Below are 19,703 nucleotides of genomic sequence, written 5' to 3' on the forward strand. Positions count from 1 at the left end.
TCGGTGAGCGTATACACACCGTCAACAATTTACGTGGAAATCACCTCCACTGTATACTGATTCAGCTCTGAGAACGTGCATCAGAAAGTTTGACCCTAAAGAGCACAGTTAAAACACACACACACACACACACACACACACCAAACAAGCAAAGAGTTGCTGCAGCAGTAGGGAAGCAGCCACAGCCATCATGTAATGCTTGTGTGTACCTATTAAAGAACATACACTGGAGCTAGAGAGATGGCTCAGTGGTTCAGAGCATGGGCTGCTCTTCCAGAGGTCCTGAGTTCAATTGCCAGCAACCACATGGTGGCTCATCTATAATGAGATCTGGTGTCCTACAGGCAAAAATGCAGACAAAAAACTATACATAATAAGTAAACTAATCTTAAAACCCCGAGCATATACCTACTAGTTCTCAAATCTTAATGAGACAGAATTATTAGCTGCAGGTGGGGGAGGGGGACAAATCTGCATTTTAGTTCACTACATGAAAACATGGTTCTGAAGTTGACGTATACAGCCTGAGTGTCACCCTGAACTTGGCTTTGCCATTTGTCAACTTAGGCAACTACTTACTTCCCTGAACCTAGGTTTCCTCATCCACCATAAAAAATTAGAAATAGCACCTGCTTCTTTTTTTTTTTTCAGTTTTTGTGGTTTTATTTAAATGCAAATAAAACATGCACACCAGCCATCTACTCATTTTCTTCACTGCGAAGCCTGGCGTTGGGATTGGTGATTCTGATGGCCAGCTGGGCTGCTCTTTCTACGATGGATTTTCGGTTCTTGGAGGAAACATTGTGAGCAATCTCAGCACAGTAAGATTTGTTGCACATCAGCAGCACTTCCAGCTCCTTGACGTTGTGAACCAGAAACTTCCGGAAGCCGCTAGGCAGCATGTGCTTAGTTTTCTTGTTGCTCCCGTAACCAATGTTGGGCATCAGGATCTGGCCCTTGAATCTTCTCCGAACCCTGTTGTCAATACCTCTGTGTTTCCGCCAGTTTCGCTTAATTTTGACATATCGGTCTGACTGGTGCCGGATGAACTTCTTAGTCCTCTTCTTGACGATCTTGGGCTTCACCAGAGGGCAGAGGGCAGCCATGATGCCGCGAAAGAGATGGCAGCCACCTCGCAGGTAGTGCCGAGGAAGAAGGAAGGCACCTGCTTCTTATAGTCTTTATGATTTTAACTGATTTCATTTAAAAAAACAGTACATAAAATGCATTCAGAATGTAATAAGATTCCTGCTCTGGGTGAGAAATTCAAGAGAGTTCTAGATCACAAGTAGAATCAAAACAAAGAAAAGTAGAAATGAAAAACATCTACAAGACCTTGGAGAACCCAGTTAAATTCAGAGTAGAAGAGAAGAGAAGACAGAACCTACTAGAAGAACATTCCCTGCTTTCCCGGACTTGGGGAAGATCCAGACTTCCAGGCTTAGGAAGTTGAAGGGATCCAAGTCAGATTCAAACAACCGAGAGTCTTTTTATATTATAGTCAAATTGTCCACAATCGAGTCATGATTCACTGCTTCCATGTGTCAAAATATCACACATGCCCTGTAAATGTGTGTATCATTATGTGTTCATTAAAAAAGTATAGGTGGGGTGATGTCCCCATGGGTAAATGCTTCCTGCACACCCCTGCTATGCTGAGTTCTGATTCCCATTACACACAGTATCACATGCAGAGTTTTTAGACAGCAAAATACTTAGTAATGTTTAATTAAAAGAACAAAACTGTGTTTTAAAATATGTACTCAGTTCTCTGTTGTAACTCAGATCGAGTATTAGAATCATGGAATGTTTACATGGTGGTTTAAAACCACCCAAAAATATCCAAATTCTCAGACTATTCCAATAACGAGTCTATGAATTTCAGATTTACTAACTTGTAGGTTGGATAGTTTTTTAAATGTGTCATCATTGTTCACAAAATTCTGACCTCCCAAAAATAAGCTCACAGTCTGAAGAGGAGGAATTGGGGTCATGCATCACCTGTGCCAAAGCAGAGAGGCCTGGCGAAGGCTCGGTGGTGAAGAGCACTTGCTACTCTTGCAGAGGACCTCAGTTCTGCTCCCAGCACCTACACGGTGAGTCTCTACCACTACAGCTAGAGTTTTGTGATCTTCTGACCTTTTGCAGGCTAGGCACACACATAGTGCATATACATATATTCAGGCAAATACTCATACAATGAACAAAAGGAAATGTCTTCAGAAACAAAGGTGGATGACCTGCACTGCATTTTTGGCCTGATCCAACCTCCAAAGCCCAGTTATTCCATAATGCCCTAGCACATCTGCCTCTCCAGGTTGCTGCCACGGAGGACCTGGCAACTTTGTCAAGCTAGCACTGTGGTCTCTTCAGAATGCATCCCTTTCCCATCTTACTCACAGATTTCCAACTGTGTCATAGGTGCCCTACAGAACATCTACGGAACACTTTTCAGAAATATTCTTTAGTTGGCAGTGATGGTGCACTGCTTTAATTCCAGCACTCGGAATTAAAGCAGAGCGTGGCAGATCCCTTTGAGTTCAAGGCCAGCCTGGTCTACAGAGTGAGTTCCAGGAAAGGCTCCAAAGCAATATAGAGAAACCCTGTCTTTAAAAAAAAACAAAAAAACCCAGAAATGTTCTTTATCAAATCTTTCCTCTCAAGGCAAGTCCCTGCGCAGGCAGTACCTGGCAGCAGGCTAGAATGCAACACCTCAGCTTCCACTTATCAGTTTTCCACTTGAACAAAAGTCCCAAGTGATTCCTATTTGAACTGTGGCTTGAGAAGCACTGCCTGAAACCACCTCTCCGTTTCTAGGAATAATCTCAGACTCAGTTGGAGACAAAGGCAGGGTTGGGTCAGGAAACAAAAATGATAGATAAAAGACATGTTTATAATTGTTCCTTTTCTAAGATCCCCTTGTTTGATTTTGTCCCGTTTGAAAGTCTGGCTCCTTCCCTTAACATGAACTCAAGAGGCTTCATTGTCCAGCACCTCACGGGATAGATTTTGAGGTAACCTCTGTTTCTTTAAAACTGTCTCATACATCAAGATTCTTGATGCTGACCCTCCAGAATAGCTGGGTTACAATCTAGCATGGGCCTGGACAGCTGCCACTTCTGTGCACTTCAAGCAGGCAAGGATTAGCTCAGAGTCAAGATCTACGAGGTGTGAAAGAGGTGTGAGCTTTATTTGCATGTCAAGCACATTTTCATCAACAGTGACTCAGCACAGACCTTCAAGCACCCCATTAGCAGCCTTCACAGTGAAACAGGTACATGCTGAGCTACAACCAGTCCTTTGAAAAAAAGAGTAAGGAAGAAGCCAAAAAGACACCAATTGGGAGGTGGGGAAATTACTGCCTCATCTGGTAGCTACAGCTGTGTGTGCCTATTAGGGCTGCAGGCAGAAGCCTTGCTTCTAGCATGAGGCTGAGGCACCTGGACCACAACAGACCTCTCCAGCAGGCTTTCTGCTTTTCCAGAAACCTGGAAGCATCAGGATGGGCACTCAGAGAGAGACATTTTCCCTTCTGCACCTTCCTTCTGCTTACAAGGCTAATTTAAAGTGCCAGTTTATCAATGAACTCTGTACAAACTCCTCCAGCGGACAAGGTTATGATATTTCAGAACCCTACCATACACTACGGCAAGCTCAACTATGTAGGAGGAGGGAAGGGGTTGTAGTGTTTCCTATAAACAGACATGTGCTTTCAGCATGCTCCTTAGATCCGATGTATATCGAGCATGCTATGCCATCATTGTTTGCAAGAAACTGAGAGATTAAAAATAACTCGCGTTACTCTTCAGGAAGTATATATACCTGCCTTCTCAAACAGAAAATGAGAAGAAGGAAGCATTGTGCGAGCCAGAGTCGGGTCAAGGTCGTTCCAAGGGAACCCAGAGAGTCAGCTAACCTGGACTCATAGGAGCTCACAGAGACTGAAATGACAGCCAGGGAGCCTGCATGGGACTAACCTAGGTCCTCTACACAGGTGTCACAGTTGTGTAGCTTGATCTACTTGTGGGACTCCTAGTAGTGGGAGCAGGGCCTGTCCTTAACTTTGGCTGGCTTCCAGGAACCTATTCCTCATACTGGGTTCCCTTGCCCAGTTTTACTACTTAATCCTACCTCAACTTGATATGCCAGGTCCTGCCCCTTTCTGAACAGAAACAGAGGAGGAGTGGATTAGGGATGGGGGAAAGGGAAGAGAATGGGAGGAGAGGAGGAAGGGGAAACTGCAGTCTGGATGTAAAATAAATAAAATAAATTTAATTAATAATAATAACTTTAAAAAGAAAATGAGAAGACTGACCATTGAGAAATTTAGAAGACAAATCCCCAAATCCCCTTCTTATCCAGTTTTCTCTGTTCAACTTGATTTCTTTACCCAGACACAATATCTTTGCTGATAGATTAGCAACTGTCGTCTCAGGTGGCCGTGATTCCATTTCACTGCAGGGAGTGGGCTGGGATCATTCCTCTTAGTATTTAAGAGGCACTCCAGTGAAGTGGGTAGTACATCTTATGACAGGAATTTCCTTTAGCTGAAATGGCAGCTAGGAAAAGGGTAAGAGAAGACATCATTCCCGAGGAGTCTTTAGCTATTATTTACCAAGTTGCCTGCTTGCAGATAAACATCAGCGACGCCTGTTATTTTCTGGTTAGTAGGGCTCTTGGGCAACTACAAGGGAGGACTTTGTTCTGATCTGGGTGGTGGTACATTTACTAACTTTACCTTGCAGTCTAACACTAGGTGAAAGATTGGTTCAGTAGTGAGGCTTTGCTGGTTTATAACTGTGAATACAAACTACAGGCTATGAGGGGAATAATAATTTCTTCAGTTATGTTTCCAAAATTATTGGGCAATAGCCAACGGCTGCCGAATAAACACCTTTTTGTTTGTTTGCTTTTGTTTTGTTTTTTCGAGACAGGGTTTCTCTGTGTAGCTCTGGCTGTCCTAGAACTCACTCTGTAGACCAGGCTGGCCTTAAACTCAGAGTTCTGCCTGCCTCTGCCTCTCGAGTGCTGGGATTAAAGGCATGCACCACTGCCTAGCTCAGAATAAACAATTTTATATTTAAATGCAATTTCATACTCAACATGTTAATATGTTAGGATTAGTAGGATACATCTGCTCTTAACTTCTTAGTAAATCTGTGCTAGGCATCTGTCATGTATCTATACAGTAAATGAATGAAACTGATACTGTATATGTTAAATGTCTGATCTATAGAAAAACAAGATTGTAGAAAGATTAGGGACTAGTCTGGTTGGCTGCTCTTTAGGGCAGGCTGAGTTCAGGAAAACAGAAACTTCTGGAATTCAAAGGACAAACCAGCCACCCAGGAACAACCAAAGACCTTTTCCTACCTGAAATTTTAACTTGTCTCATCCTCATCTCTTCCCCCAAATTCTCACCTCATTCCCAGAGTTACCATTACTATGATGAGGTTGCAGTGTCTGGTTTTGGAGCATACATTCAGGACCATGCTATAGTCAGATGGTATGAAGCAAAAAACACCCTTACATACATCTTAGGAAGAGGCAAGAAGGTCTGCCTTCCGGATATTCAGGTGACAATGATTCTACTATGATGATTTCTATTGGGGCTTTTACTAGATCCAAAATATAATTGTTTGCTACTTAAACCTGCTGATTACTTTATGTGTGTTCTTAGTAACTGAACATGAGTCAGTATCTTCAGGGCTAAAACATGGCCACAACGGACCTGTTTGGCTTTTCTTAGTGAGCCGCTCACGCTGATCTCTGCATCACCAGCCCCAGCCCCATAAGAGAATAGTGAGATATGCAAATGCATGACCCTCACCCTGGCCCAAGGAATGTGATTGTGAGTGGGGGCCAAGAAGCTGTGTCTTAACTCCTCAGATGATCCTAATGGTCTGAAGAGCTTAGAGATGGGATTCTCATGAGTTCTCCCTGGAGCTGTTACTGCCCTTATTCAGTTCACAGAAAATTCAGGTAGACCCTAAAGTATTCACTATGGGTTACCTGTCAGTGTCTTATACTACGTTCTCACTGAATGCTGACACTCCAAAAAAGAAAAAAAAAGTCTAATCTTAAGACTATGTATCCTAGCTCAGTGGTGGTAGCAGCGGCATCCCACACCTTCAGTCCCAGTACTTGGGAGGCAGAGGCAGGCAGATTTCTGCCAACTTGGTCTACAGAGTGAGTTCTAAGACAGCCAGGACTACCCAAAGACTGTCATAGCCATTCATCTGTAATGCTATTTTAGATGCACTTTTATAATGGAAGCACATATCTGCTACATAACAAAATCAAGCCACCATTATAGAATTTCAAAGTCAATGGAACAATTGTTGACCTGTACGAATGCTGACCCTTAGTACCCTTGCTATGAAGCAACTGAATTTGTCAAGTATCTTTTTGCAGTCCTGAGGCCCAAATCAGTTCATCAAGATGACAACAGGTGAGCCAGGTGTCAGTCATCAAGACTTTCAGCTGACTCCACTATGCTGTGCAAAGTTTGAAAACCATCTCACTCACAAATCTAGTCCTCATTCTATATAGAAATTACCTGAGGTAGGAAGTTGACTTATCCGTTCATTTCCAACAGAACCCTGAAATATACTACCCGTGGCATTTGCACTGTTTAAGGGGTGTTCTAGATCTGGAAAAAGAATTAACCAAGGTCCTGCAAAATCTGTATGCCACAGCCTTTGGTATTGGAGACATTGAGGTAAGTAGCAAACTAGCTCTGATGCTTTCTGTGATCCCTGCTTAACAGCTGGTGAGCAATCTGGGTCAAAGTGGACCTTCTCTTTTACTAAGCCCATAGCATCTCAGGAAGTCAAGATGAAGATAATGCTGTATTGCAAAAGTTGTCCACTGCTGTTAGTCAATGCACTCAATCAAGGGGCTCTAAGGATTTGTAAATAGCTGAGATTGTGTCAGATTACTAAATCTTGGGAAATGGGCTCTGGTAATACATGTGATAAACAGGATTAAAATTTTGTCTTTAGAACCTTGTTCTTTAAAGTGATCTACACCTTTGATACTCTCCAAGTGGTCACTTGTGTCTACCTAGAGGTTTTTAATGTCTTTGATTTGTTCTTTGGGACCTTGAATGTCCTAAAGTCCCTAGTCCATTGGAGATGTAGGTATTGGCTTAATGGTCTGATAGACTTTGGGGATGTTTTTCTGCTATGGTTTGGCCACTGTTGGTTCATGAGCTAAGATTTGGGTCAACTACCTCTCAATGTACATTTGGTCTTTAATGAGAGTCCTTTTCTATTTATATAGACATTAAACTTTGTGAGAGCCTTAATACCACAACAGAGCAAGAATGAAGAACGTTTGGAACAGGAAATTGAAAAGCTGAGGAATCGAAATGAGCAGGCTCAGAGCTAGGAGGAAAAGGAGGAAGAAGAGAACACGCCTGTGCCCTGTCCCCCTGACATGGCAGCTGCCAAAGAGATAACTAAGTGGTAGCAGATGGGAGCAACCTTTTCATTGCTTGCCTGCAATTTCTACTTGTCTGAAGAATGCTTTCCTTTTATCTCCCTAGTTCTCATGACTGAAAATAAATTTATTCTGCACTGTAATTATGTATGAAGAGGTTACTGTACTGGGGTTAGGTCTGCTGCTGTGGGGCTGGTGAGGAATTCCTGGGGGTTATATTATATATACTTTAAAAGGTATATCCCACTGTATCCTCAAATACTCAGTAGCAGTCAAGACTGGATAAATTCTGAAAAGGTTTGAAGAAGACAGATATGGAGGATGGACATGATGAAAACATGTCTTATTTGAAATTCTCAAAAAATAAAAAAAATCGGATAAATTCAAGCACAAGAGAGAGCAGTAGAGTAAGTGGTAAAACTTAATCTCAATGCTCTGCCCATGGTTTAAGCTCAGAAAGTGGGTTTCTCTGCACACTAAATAAAGTTTTAAAAAGAGTTTTTCATGCAGAAGTGGTAATCCTTACCTGAAGGGCATAACTTAAGTGGCTAATGCTGCCAGGTGCTTTCTCAAGGCAGTTGTAAATGTGGCTGGGTTATTCAGTGATAATGAACTCTCGGCAGTCTGGGGCATACTGCAATAATTATTTTCAGGAGCAAACAAAGATGTAAACTTAGATCAGACTCTTCAAGGCTAATACGGGTAGCGCAGGATAGACATCAAGGTCTGACGTGGGCAGTGTAGGGTAGATCTCTCAGGGATGACACGGGTAGTACAGGATAAACTTCTTGGAACTGATGTGGATAGTGAAGAATAGACCTCTGAGGACTGATGTGGCTAGAACAGCCTGAGAACAAATAGGACCCTATTTAAGATTGTGTCCCAGCTACAATGCTTATCAGTCCCATGCTTGTGTGTGAGCTTTTACCTTCTCACTGCTTCAGTTTAAACTATAAAATGAAGCTAATAGTTCATAAGGCATAAATTGTGAAAAGTCCAAGTTATGTATCCTGTTCATATACTGCTATTTAGGTGCGTGGAGGAAGCTGGTATCTAAAACATTTCTAGTAATGAAGCAGCAAAACTGACAGACTATCTTAAGAAAAGGGCAAATCTTGTTTGAACAGGAAGACATGGGTATAAGGTCAGCCATATATATCGTTTAAAAACTTTAAAAGGATCAATATTAAAACTGCCAATCAAGCATTCTAGATGTCATCTCAGATTCCCAATTTGGGCTAATCTGAAGAGCCTGTCTCACAATTCTCACAATAAGAGGCAGGAGAAAGAAGAGTTTGTTTGTTTGTTTGGGTTTTTTTTGTACTACCTAGTATTTTTCTAAAATATCTCAACCTTACTGTTTTTAAAATTTATTTATGACACAGGGTCTCATGTAATCCAAACTGGCCTTCAACTTGTGTAGGTAAGATGAGCTTGAACTGATTCTCCAGCCGCCTCTACCTCGTAAGTGCTTATGGCATTACTTCCAGTTTTATGCAGTGAGGGGATGAAATCCAGCTTCCTGTGGGTGCTAAGCAAGCACTCTACCAGCTGAATCACATCCCCAGGGTCCTCAGCACCGTGGACGCCTTGAATGCGATGGATAGCTCACTGCTTTTCGGGGAGGAGGGTGTCCTCGGCAACGCTGGGCCTCTGCTCCAGTTATGGCACCTCCTGTACTTGTGACAAACAAAAACTTTTCCAGTCACTGAGAAATGCCCCTTAAAAGACATCACTTTCCAGTTTGAAACACAGAGTGTGTTTCAGCTGTGAGATAAATACCCATTTGAAAGATTACCATGGACTGCAGAGTTAATGGAGTTCCCTCCACCCCCACCTGCTCTTTCCCGAACTCTGCTGCGTTTCCAGAGTCTGCAGTACAGTGATGAACAGTTCCAGGGAAATCTGACATGCGCAAAAAGCAAGGAGGGAGACTGAACAGGATGGGGCGGGAGACCAGGGAAAGCCAGACAGGTTGGGCATGAGTTTATAAAGGAAACAGTGTAGCCTAAACAGGATAATGGAGTAGAAACCTCCTGTCCCGCCAGGCCGCAAAAGACAAATGGAAAGCCATGAGAAGCTCTACGGTCAGTGAGCAATCAAACAAAAACAAATCCCAACTCCCACCTTAGTGGGAGCGAGAGACAGTTTATTCCAGAGACAAATGTGAGCGTCCGTGGACCAGAGAGACAGACTTAGCTTATCCCAAGTCTCATGTTTGAAGGTAGTAACAGTTTCATGAAACGACTGTTATGAAAGAACAGAGAAAGTTATCATCAAGGCGCTTTGCCAATGCACTGGTGGCTGCATCAGGTAGATCAGCAACCATGAAACAGGAAAACGCCTGTTTGGAGGTCCCAGATACTAGAATTTTTTTAAGTCAGCGGAAACTAGCTGTAAGTTCCAACAGGATTTACTGAAGTCATATGGATGTTAGCTCTCTCTCTCACTCACACACACACACACACACACACAGAGGTGGGCAATAAGTAACATCTAGGTGCTGTGCCCTTCACAGCTCCAGTGTTTGCTCTAACTAGGTCAGCCAGGGAACGAAGAGAGGACAAACACACAGATACATGGACACACGAACAGAAAAACTGGGGTCTGACGAGAAATCTCACTACCTGGAAGTTCAGCTTGTATGTTATATACAGAACAAAGAGGCAGGTTTAGCTAATCTTGGTAGGAGCAGTTTCTACCATGGAGCAATCTTCAGGCTGTAAATATCCACTGCAAGAAAGCTACGGTGGACATTTTGAGCACACACTGTTAGCATTCACACTCAGACCCAAGAAAGATTTTGTTATCACTCTGGACCTCACCTAGGAAAGGCTTTGCCACTGCTATAGGCCTGAGACATTGGGGTTCTTGATATGGCTGTTACCATGTCAGCAATACTCAGACCTTCCTTTACTCCCCACACTTGGGGGCCCAAGATAGTTTGACTCTGAATCTGGAACATCCCAGCTCTCCAAAATCATTGAACTTTGAACTGTTAATAAGTCTTCTAGAATGTTTAATGTAGGAGCAGCCCCCGCCACACACACACACACACACACACACACACACACACACACACACATACACACACACAAACTTCAGTTAACAAACCACAGACATCTCAGTCATCACTTTGAAGAAATAGTTTTAGGTGTGAAACCTGAGTCATGACATACAGCAGGCAGACTCTGGAGACAGAGACAGTACCTTATGCTTTCCCCTCTCCCTCCCTGACTGGTGCAGGATAGCAACATTCTGAGAAAAGATTTTACATCCCAGGCCTCCTGCTTAGCCAGTAGTAAGCATGCCGCCTTTATGTCTCTGATACCCATACCATACTCCTTGTCCAGAAGCACTGGGGATATAGAAGGAGGGAGAAGACATAAATTCTGACCCACAGAACCAAATATATTTTGTAGGGATTGTGGACCATGAGTTGCTCTTGGCAGGGAGGCCAGCAGGTGTTAGTCTGCAGTAGGGGCGGGGGACAGCATGCTTTGGTTAAGAGGTGGAAACTCACTAGAAAACAAGTCCAGATGGAAGCAGCTCCTAAAAAATAAGTCATCAGTGGAGCTGGGGACAAGGGGTCACTCCAGATGTGGGCGGGAGGTGGTTTTCCTCAGCTGGAGAGAAAAACCTAGGAATTCAGTCCAGCTGAGGAGACTGACTGAACACACAGAGCCAAGAGCGCAGCACATCACCCTCTACCGTCTTTGCAGCCAGAAGACACTGCGACTATGCCACCTGCAGAATAAGCAAACATCACTGGGTGCCTGAGGGAATCCATACTGAGCAAGGAAGAAACATTGACTGGAGTCACATTGCTTTTTGTTTTGATGTTTTCTTTGTAGTTTGACTTGGTTTGGTTTTATGGTTGTTCTTCTCTGCATTTATTTTGCCGTGGTCTCTTTTGTTATGATTTTTGCTCATTTCTCTTATTTGCACTAATTTGTTCTTGGAAGCTTGAGTGTTCTGGGAGTAAAAGAATGAAGCCAAACTGGGTGTCTTAGTTAGGGTTTCTATTGCTGTGAAGGGACCCCATGACCACAGCAACTCTTTTAAGGAAAGCATTAACTGGGTTGGCAGTTTACAGATTCAGAGGTTCATTCCATTGTCATCATGGTGGGGAGCACGGCGTCATGCAGGCAGATGTGGTGCTGGAGGAGTAGCCGAGAGTCCTATATCTTGCAGTCAGCAGGAGACACTGGGCAGTATCCTGAGCATAGGAAACCTCAAAGTCCACCCCTACAGTGACACACTGCCTCCAACAATGCCGTAACCACTCCAACAAAGTCACACCTCCTAATAGTGCTACTACCACATGGGGAATAGTGGTACATGCCTTTAATACCAGCACTTGGGAGGCAAAAGCAGAGAGATCTCTGAGTTCTAGGCCAGCTCTACAGAGCAACTTCCAGGATGCCAGAACCACACAGAGAAACCCTGTTTCAAAAATCAAAACAAATGAAGTAGAAAAAGAGAAGTGAGATCTCCAGTGCAATATGTGTAAAAGCAACTCAAAAATGAACCAAAGACCTGAATGTAAGACCTGAAACTTTGAAAGTGTTAGAGAAGAATACTTTCAGGTGTAGACATAGTCAAGAACTTTGGAATATGAGCCCAGTAGGTCAAGACATAACAGCAAGAATGGACAAAGGGATGGCATCAAACCCAAGCCCTTCTACAGTGTCAGGGGAGTCATTCTCAGAGTGAAAAGGGCACCCGACAACATGGGAGAATGGGCTCTGCAAGCTATTTACCTGACAAGGGACTGATATCAAAACAATATATGTAACCTAAACAAAAACAACAAACACATCTGCTTAATGAATAGGCAAGTGACTTAAGTAGACTCTCCCCATAATAAGTACAAATAACAAATAAATACATCAAGAAAATGTTCTTAATATTGGGGAAAAAACAAATCAAAGTCACAGCAAGATCCTACTTCATTTCAGTAAGCACTGTTATCATTAAGAAAATGTCAAATATTGGTACTAAAAGGAGACACAGATCTGTGAACCAGAAGGTCGGATTTTTAAAAAAGATTTATTTATTATCTATGCCATGTTCTTCCTGCATGTATGCCTTCAAGCCAGAAGAGGGAACCAGATCTTATAGACGGTTGTGAGCCACCATGTAGTTGCTGGGGAATTCAGGACCTTTGGAAATGTAGGCAATGCTCTTAACTGTTGAGTCATCTCTCTAGAATGTCAGATTTAAGTTATTACCTACTCCATCTTCAACTTAGGAATAGGTGTGGAGCACACTCACCCACTTCTCCAGACTGATCAGGTTTCTGAAACTATGAGATTCAGGTGTGACTTACCATAGCGAGACTGCTCCTACTACTCACCTTCCAATCTTGAACAGAATAGCTTTTCCATACTACAGTTCAAAGATATTATCCTACAACTGCCATGGCACCATATAAAACCCAGTAAGAGAGACGTGTTTCAGTATGCATCACTACCAGCTGCAACATTGGCCTTCATGGGCCCCTAGGATGCTGCAGGTGCTGTAGCTGTATGACTAAAGAGAGACCCACCGCCTTGTCAGCCTAAGTGGCCAAGCAGCTGCTTCTGCCAACTCTTATCTCCAACCTCAGACAGTACAAAACAGTGTAAGTCCCCAGACACTGTGGTTTAGACAAGGTAGTAAGCACAAGGCTTTGCCCTGGACCTCAGTGGCAAGGTCCTAATGCCTCCCACCCCCACGTCTGCAGACTTACACAAACTCTACATGAGCTTCAGTACCAAGAGAAGGTAGCCAGCCCAGTCTATCTATCCTCTAGTCTAGCTAGAACCATTTGAAGTGGTTGCAATGGTCTTGGACCTGGAAGTCCCTTCAGCAGTGGGTAGTCAATAGTGGTGCAAACCTTGGCCCAACCCCAGGATTGAGTAGGTCCAAAGGACCATGGCCATCTGGTTGTGATGCAGTGTAGTAGGGCATTTGTAGCCAAAGTTGAACTACTCACAATAATTGCAATCAAACTTAGTGTCTTACCACAGCTACTAACTGGATGAGCTATCTTGGCCTAGCTGTCCCTAAGCAAACGATTATTGGGGCAGGAGACTCAGTTCATGTCACTGTATGAATATTCATACTGATAGAAGTCTATGAAGTAGACTGAAGTGTTTGGGGATGTTACTAAAATTGCTTCCATAGGGGAGAGGTAAAAGCATCTATCCCTTCCTTCTAAAGTCTCAATAACAAATCCTGGTATGAGTTCACCAAAGCTCATTCAGGAAACCAATGTGTCTGTTAGAATTACTTACAAGCGGAATGGGTAAGGGTTTACAGGCAGGAGCATGAACAGCTGTAAAGCAGCCACACCAAAAAGGCTGCACTCAGCATGGATGATGACTTCCTAGTCCCTTCCTGCATGGAGTCTCCTCCCCTAGTCCCATCTATACACTCTATCCCCTCCCCAAGGCCACATGAAATTAGAAATACCTGGAGAGGAGGCGTGACTGGATACTTCAGTGAGGGCTCCATGACCCTCTCTGACTCCTCCCTCTGTGAGGTAACATTAAGAACCAGAAAGCCTAGCTGGGTGATCTTGTGTAAATGGGCACAGCTGAACTCACTATGGTAGAATCTTGGCTCAGTCAACTAACCAGTTTTACCCATTTTTATGGTCTTACTTATATAAATTTCTTGATCCATTTAGAATTGATATTGGATATGACTATAATGATGGTTCTAAAGTACCTTTATTTACTCGCTAATTTATTCAGAACCACTTCTCAAGTCATCTACCCAGACAGGTAAACAAACAAGGACATTTCAAAATATGTGGTGCATTTAACTCAAAAGCAACATGATTCATTGTACAACTTTCTGGTTCTCGTCCATAAACCAGGAATTCAATCCATCAAAATCTATGTCTCATTTAGTACATGCTTTACAAGTTTTCTGGGGGAATTATCAAGGTCATAAGTTTGCTAAGCATAGAGGCCATCCTACAAGAGAATTTCCCAGAATAACCTAGAAATGATCCTCACTGCTGTGCTAAATGCCACTAGTTTGAACTGCAGGTGAAGCTGAGAATTGTTTTATTCCTGAGAAGGGTGAATTTAAAAACATGGGTGTTTCATGAATTGTCAGTTTGTCCATATTTCCTTCACTGTTGATAATTTTTACATTGATTGTTTTTATTGTTGATTTTGTTGTGTGTGTGTGTTGTCACTTTCTAAGGGATAAGTTACTCTTATGGAAGTGTACAGAGCTTTAATGTGTATCTTTACAACTTCCTATCTATGGATAATTCCAGATGAACACCAGTGAAATTAAGATGCATATTTTCTCCAGCAATGGTTCTTTTCCAGTCAATACCTTCCACATGAATAAGCATCATTCTCACTTCTACCTTGTAGATACTTTTGTCTGTCTGTCGGTTTTGTTTTGTTGTTGTGAGGGGTATTGATCCTATGACCTTGTGTATCCTTGATCTAATTTTGAAAATCTACAACATAATTCTATAATGTGCAGAATCTTACCTCTGTCTTATTTTTTCCTTATTCTGAATAGTACATGAAGTCATCATATTTACTGTTTTGATAAATGATTAGGTTATTTCCAATTTTGAGCTAATATGTACACTCATTCACATTTTTGGTGGCTCTGTCTCTATATCCTCATTTTCATGGACTATATTCCCAGATGGTAAGATTTCTGAGTTGGCTAGTTTAAGTCACTGATAAACCCCTTCCCAAAACAGTTCTATAAATTTATACTCCCATGAGCAATGGGAGGTTTTTAATTACTTGCTAGCACAATATATTCATCCACTTTTTGGTAAATTTTAATCTGACTATAAAATTTAACATTTAGAAATTTATAATATTTAACTTGGGTGCCAGGAACTGGTCTACATTTTTACCTGGACCCTTTCGTGTTTGTGAGCCTCACAATTGCTGTATAATGGGAGCATCAGACATGTCACTCTATGATCATACTAAAATGAGAGAAAGACACACATCATGATTTTGTTCTAGAAATCCACAAAACCTCAGCTGTCGTCTCTCCTGACTAATACAAACAACTGATGCAAATATAATTTTGTCCTCATTCTAGGCTGATCTCTGTGTGGATAAGATAATAGCTACTCACAACAGCAACCACCCACAATGTTGTGGATCAAAACCACAATGACATAGTGTCTCATGCCTGTTAGAATCTATCACAGACAAAAATAGTCCATGCTGACAAGGACGCAGAGACAGGGACACTCATAAATAGTGGTTTGTGGGGAGTGGTTGAAGTCCCAAGTAATTGTGTATTGTTGACAAAAGCGTGACCATGTCTAGGACCCCATTGCCTCAAATCCATGGCAATGGCAAGGCCTTCCCCTGGTCCAAGGAGAGATACTGACTATATATGCAGAAAGTGTCAACTACAGCTTCCATGACTGCAGCCCAGCACTGCCACCTACACAACCTCACTACCAAGGTTAGCTAACGCCCCTCCTCAATCAGTAGTATATAATAAACCTGACTCTCTGTTTAGTAGTATATAATAATTGTCCTGAGCTTTCAGGCTGCTATTGCATCTCCATCAGAGCTCACCTCCTAGCCGATCCCAGCTTTTCCATGTGTGTGTGTGTCATTTCTTCATTCCCCATCATCCCAGTCAGGTCAATCCTAACGCCATCCAGGTTGCTGCAGAAAGGAGAAATGAAAATTAACACCATTGTGGAAAACAGTATAAAGGTTTCTACGAAAATTGAAAACGAAACTACCATGTTACCCTGCAATCTCGCCATGAGGTTACATATCCAAAATAAATGAAATAATTATATCAAAGAGATACATGCATACCCATACTTACTTCAGTACTATATTTACAATAGCCAAGATACGGCATCAACTGTGGTATTCATCAATTGATGAATGGAAGAGTAAGTGGAATATTATTCACAAAAATATTATCATTTATGGCAATGTAGATATAACTAGAAGGCATTATGTCAGATAAAATAAATCAGGTAAGAAGGACAAATGACACATGCTTTCAATCATCTGTGAAAGCCAAGTAAGCTGAGTACATAGAAATACAGACCACAACAGGGGGTCATGAGAGTTTAACAAGGGCATGTGAGAGAGATAATAGTGAAAGGATGGGCAGTGTGTACCAAAATAAAGTCAGAGAGGAGGAAGGAGTTCTATTGTCATAGGATACTAGCAAAACTATAGCCCACAATTAAGTATATATCTTGAAATAACTACAGGAGAATGGGTTAAAGGGCTCTAACATAAAAATGATAATATTTGAAGAGTTAAAAATGCTAACTACCCTGATTTGACAAGTACATGTTATATTAAATATATCAAAGGACTACTATTCTATACCCCATGGTTAAGTACAAATGCTACATAATAATTATAATTTCAGTTGAAGTGTCAGTTGGGTATTCCATACCCAGGAAAAGTCATTTCGGTTAAAAGCATGGTAACTTTCTTTAAAAGGATGCCAAATTACAGAATCCTACTCTTCTCCAGTTTCCAATCCTCAGGCAAGTCCCAATTCCTTAAACTCTCCAGATCCACTGGGTAAACTTCAACAGGTCTGACAGGTTTAACCACCTACCTCTGACTGCCATTCCCTACTGAGAGCACTCACTCATCCATGCTGCTAGAATAACAAACCCAACTCATTCAGCTGCTCGCTTCTCTGATGGCCTTGGACCTGAGGACGCCGACAACAGCTGCTAATAATGTAAAATGCAAGGGAAAAAAGCAGGGCACCTTTCCATATTTTAATACTGCTTTTCTAAAACAGAGCAAATGAAATTTTAGACTGAGCCTAAGGAAAACAAAGCGAAGTCAGATATAAACAGTTTTATAATGAAAAAAGGGGGAGCAACTACAAACATAGCCAAGAATTTGTTGCTGTTGTTTGTTTTCAGTAGCTTTTCAAGACAGGTTTCTCTGTGTAGCGCTGGAGGTAGATCCTGGCACTCAACTCTGTAGGCCAGGCTGGCCTCAAACACACAAAAACCTACCTGCCTCTGCCTCCTGGGAAAAAGACATATGCCACCTCCACCCAGCTCTTTTCTTTAATGTTAAGATGAAATTGCGTCCTATGCTATTAACACAAATTTGAAACTTGAGTGAAATAAATAGCTCATAATAAGAAAAACAAATAAACAGTACATGAAATACCAAAACTGACTAAAAAAACAAGTTAGGAGATCTCAATATTCCATACAGATAAATATTACATTGGGTAAAAATCAAATTTCCCTTGCCTAACCTTCTAAAAGGAAGGTAAATGGGTAGACAAGAAGGAAGAAGGAAGGAAGCAAGGGTCACTAGAGCTTAAAAGGGTGCTCTGAGCGTGATAACAATGAAGGGATGGACAGTGTGTACCAAAATACAGAGTCGAGAAAGTAGTTCCATTATCCTAGGACAGAAACAAAACTGTATCCTACAATTAGTTATAAGTAGTCAAGAAGAGTTTAAAGTGTCCTAACATAAAAATACATTAACACTGGGCAACTATAAGTTGACAGAACTACTATATTTTATTGTTAAGTTTCAAATCCTGGACAAACCGCTGAGGCATCTGAAAGGTTCAGGCATCACTCTGGCCTGCCCCGCTACCTGGCAGGATTCATTCAGGCTGTTCTCTGGCCAGCCCGGAGTTCCATGAGAGCCAGTCTGCACGCAGGTGCAAAGGACCCCTTAAAAGGACAGACCCCTGCCCATTTACACTGCTTCTCCTCTTCTCTCTTACCTTGCTCTCTTTCTCATGTCAGTCTCCCCTCTTTTGGTCTCGCTATAATAAACAATGATTAACATGGTCTCCATGGCTTGTGCTGTTTCCGGTTCCCGTCTCCTGCAACACTTTCTTTTCCTTTTTTCTAATTTCTAACCTTAAGCAATATAACAACACTGTCTATTTAACATATCAAAGCTAGGTTTGGCCTCCAAGTTCTCCCAACACCCCTCAGTCTCTACCTACTACAGGTTATGGCTTGCACACCCTGCCCTCTACCCTGAACTCTCCAGCCCCCACCCCATCTCTCCCCACACGCTCTTCCCTGTATAATCCAAACATTTTGGTTACTGCTCCTTTTGGACCTTTGGCTTCCTTACTTCTGCACCTGGTTTACCTCTCTCCCCTCGCCCTTGCCCTCCCCATCTCCTCACATGGCCCAATTCAGTCTGGTCATGTTCACTCTGAACTTACAGATATCCCTGCCTCCTCTGACTATGCTCTCCCACATACTTACAATAAACTTTCTCCTCCACCATTCCTAGGAGCAGTCATGTCCTTTCTTTTTTATTTCTTGTTTTCATTCATTTATAAGTATAAAACTACTATATATTACTGAAAAAAAAACCTCCCAAATACCAAAATATTTTAAGTCAACATCATGATACAAAATTAAACATAAAAAAAAAGTTGTTAGTGGCCGGGCGTTGGTGGCGCACACCTTTAATCCCAGCACTTGGAAGGCAGAGGTGAGTTCGAGGCCAGCCTGATCTACAGAGTGAGTTCCAGGACAGCCTCCAAAACAAAACAGAGAAACCCTGCCTCAAAAAACCCAAAGAGACAGACAGAGAGAGAGAGAAGAGTTGTAGTAGCAGATGAAATGCAATCCATATTGATAGACCAGTAAAAATCAAGAATGTTTTCAATAATAGTCGTTAACATACAACATTATGAGTTTTGGGGGGTCAGGTTTAAAAGTCATTTGTAATCAACAATTATTTGTGATTTTAAAAATGAAAAAAACAGACATGATTGTGCCGTATTTTAAGATGTGTTACATTTGTTTATGCTGTGGAACATTTGTTTAATGATGCAAAGATGTGTTGCCTTCTTTCATGTTGCATTTGTTTAACTTGGTGAAGCTGTGTTAATGTGCCTGTCTAAAACACCTGATTGGTGTAATAAAGAGCTGACCAGCCAATGGCAAGGCAGGAGAAAGGATAGGTGGGGCTGGCAGGCAGAGAGATTAAACAGGAGGAGAAACCTGGGATGAGAAGATCAAGGAGTGAACCACCCAGCCACACAGCCAGGCATGGAATAAGAAGGAAAGAAAAGATATACAGAAATAAAGGTTAAAAACCCAGAGGCAAAAGGTAGACAGGTTAATTTAAATTAAAAAAAAACTTGATAGAAACAAACCAAGCTAATGACAGGCCTTTATAAGTAAGAATAAGACTCCGTGTGTGATTTATTTGGGAGCTAGGTAATGGGCCCCCAGAAGAACAAAGAGTATAATAAGATGACATAACCTGTAA

General features: G+C 42.0%; 2 protein-coding genes across 2 annotated transcripts; both read right to left on the reverse strand.

Annotated features, from left to right (window-relative positions):
- Positions 1 to 649: 649 nt before the first annotated feature.
- Positions 650 to 1,121, reverse strand: LOC121141924 (60S ribosomal protein L32-like). Its single transcript, XM_040750622.1, has one exon. It carries the CDS (start codon positions 1,104 to 1,106, stop codon positions 699 to 701), a length of 408 nt encoding a protein of 135 aa, XP_040606556.1. The 5' UTR covers positions 1,107 to 1,121; the 3' UTR covers positions 650 to 698.
- On the reverse strand, positions 699 to 1,106 carry LOC121141842 (60S ribosomal protein L32-like). The gene has a single exon (XM_040750369.1). It carries the CDS (start codon positions 1,104 to 1,106, stop codon positions 699 to 701), a length of 408 nt encoding a protein of 135 aa, XP_040606303.1.
- Positions 1,122 to 19,703: the final 18,582 nt, after the last annotated feature.

Source organism: Mesocricetus auratus, unplaced genomic scaffold (assembly GCF_017639785.1).
Source record: "Mesocricetus auratus isolate SY011 unplaced genomic scaffold, BCM_Maur_2.0 Super-Scaffold_100008, whole genome shotgun sequence".
Taxonomy (NCBI): Eukaryota; Metazoa; Chordata; class Mammalia; order Rodentia; family Cricetidae; genus Mesocricetus; species Mesocricetus auratus.

Excerpts from the sequence above, each read along its gene's own strand:
- LOC121141842 (XM_040750369.1), bottom strand. The coding sequence starts at position 1,106 with ATGGCTGCCCTCTGCCCTCTGGTGAAGCCCAAGATCGTCAAGAAGAGG.
- LOC121141924 (XM_040750622.1), bottom strand. The coding sequence starts at position 1,106 with ATGGCTGCCCTCTGCCCTCTGGTGAAGCCCAAGATCGTCAAGAAGAGG.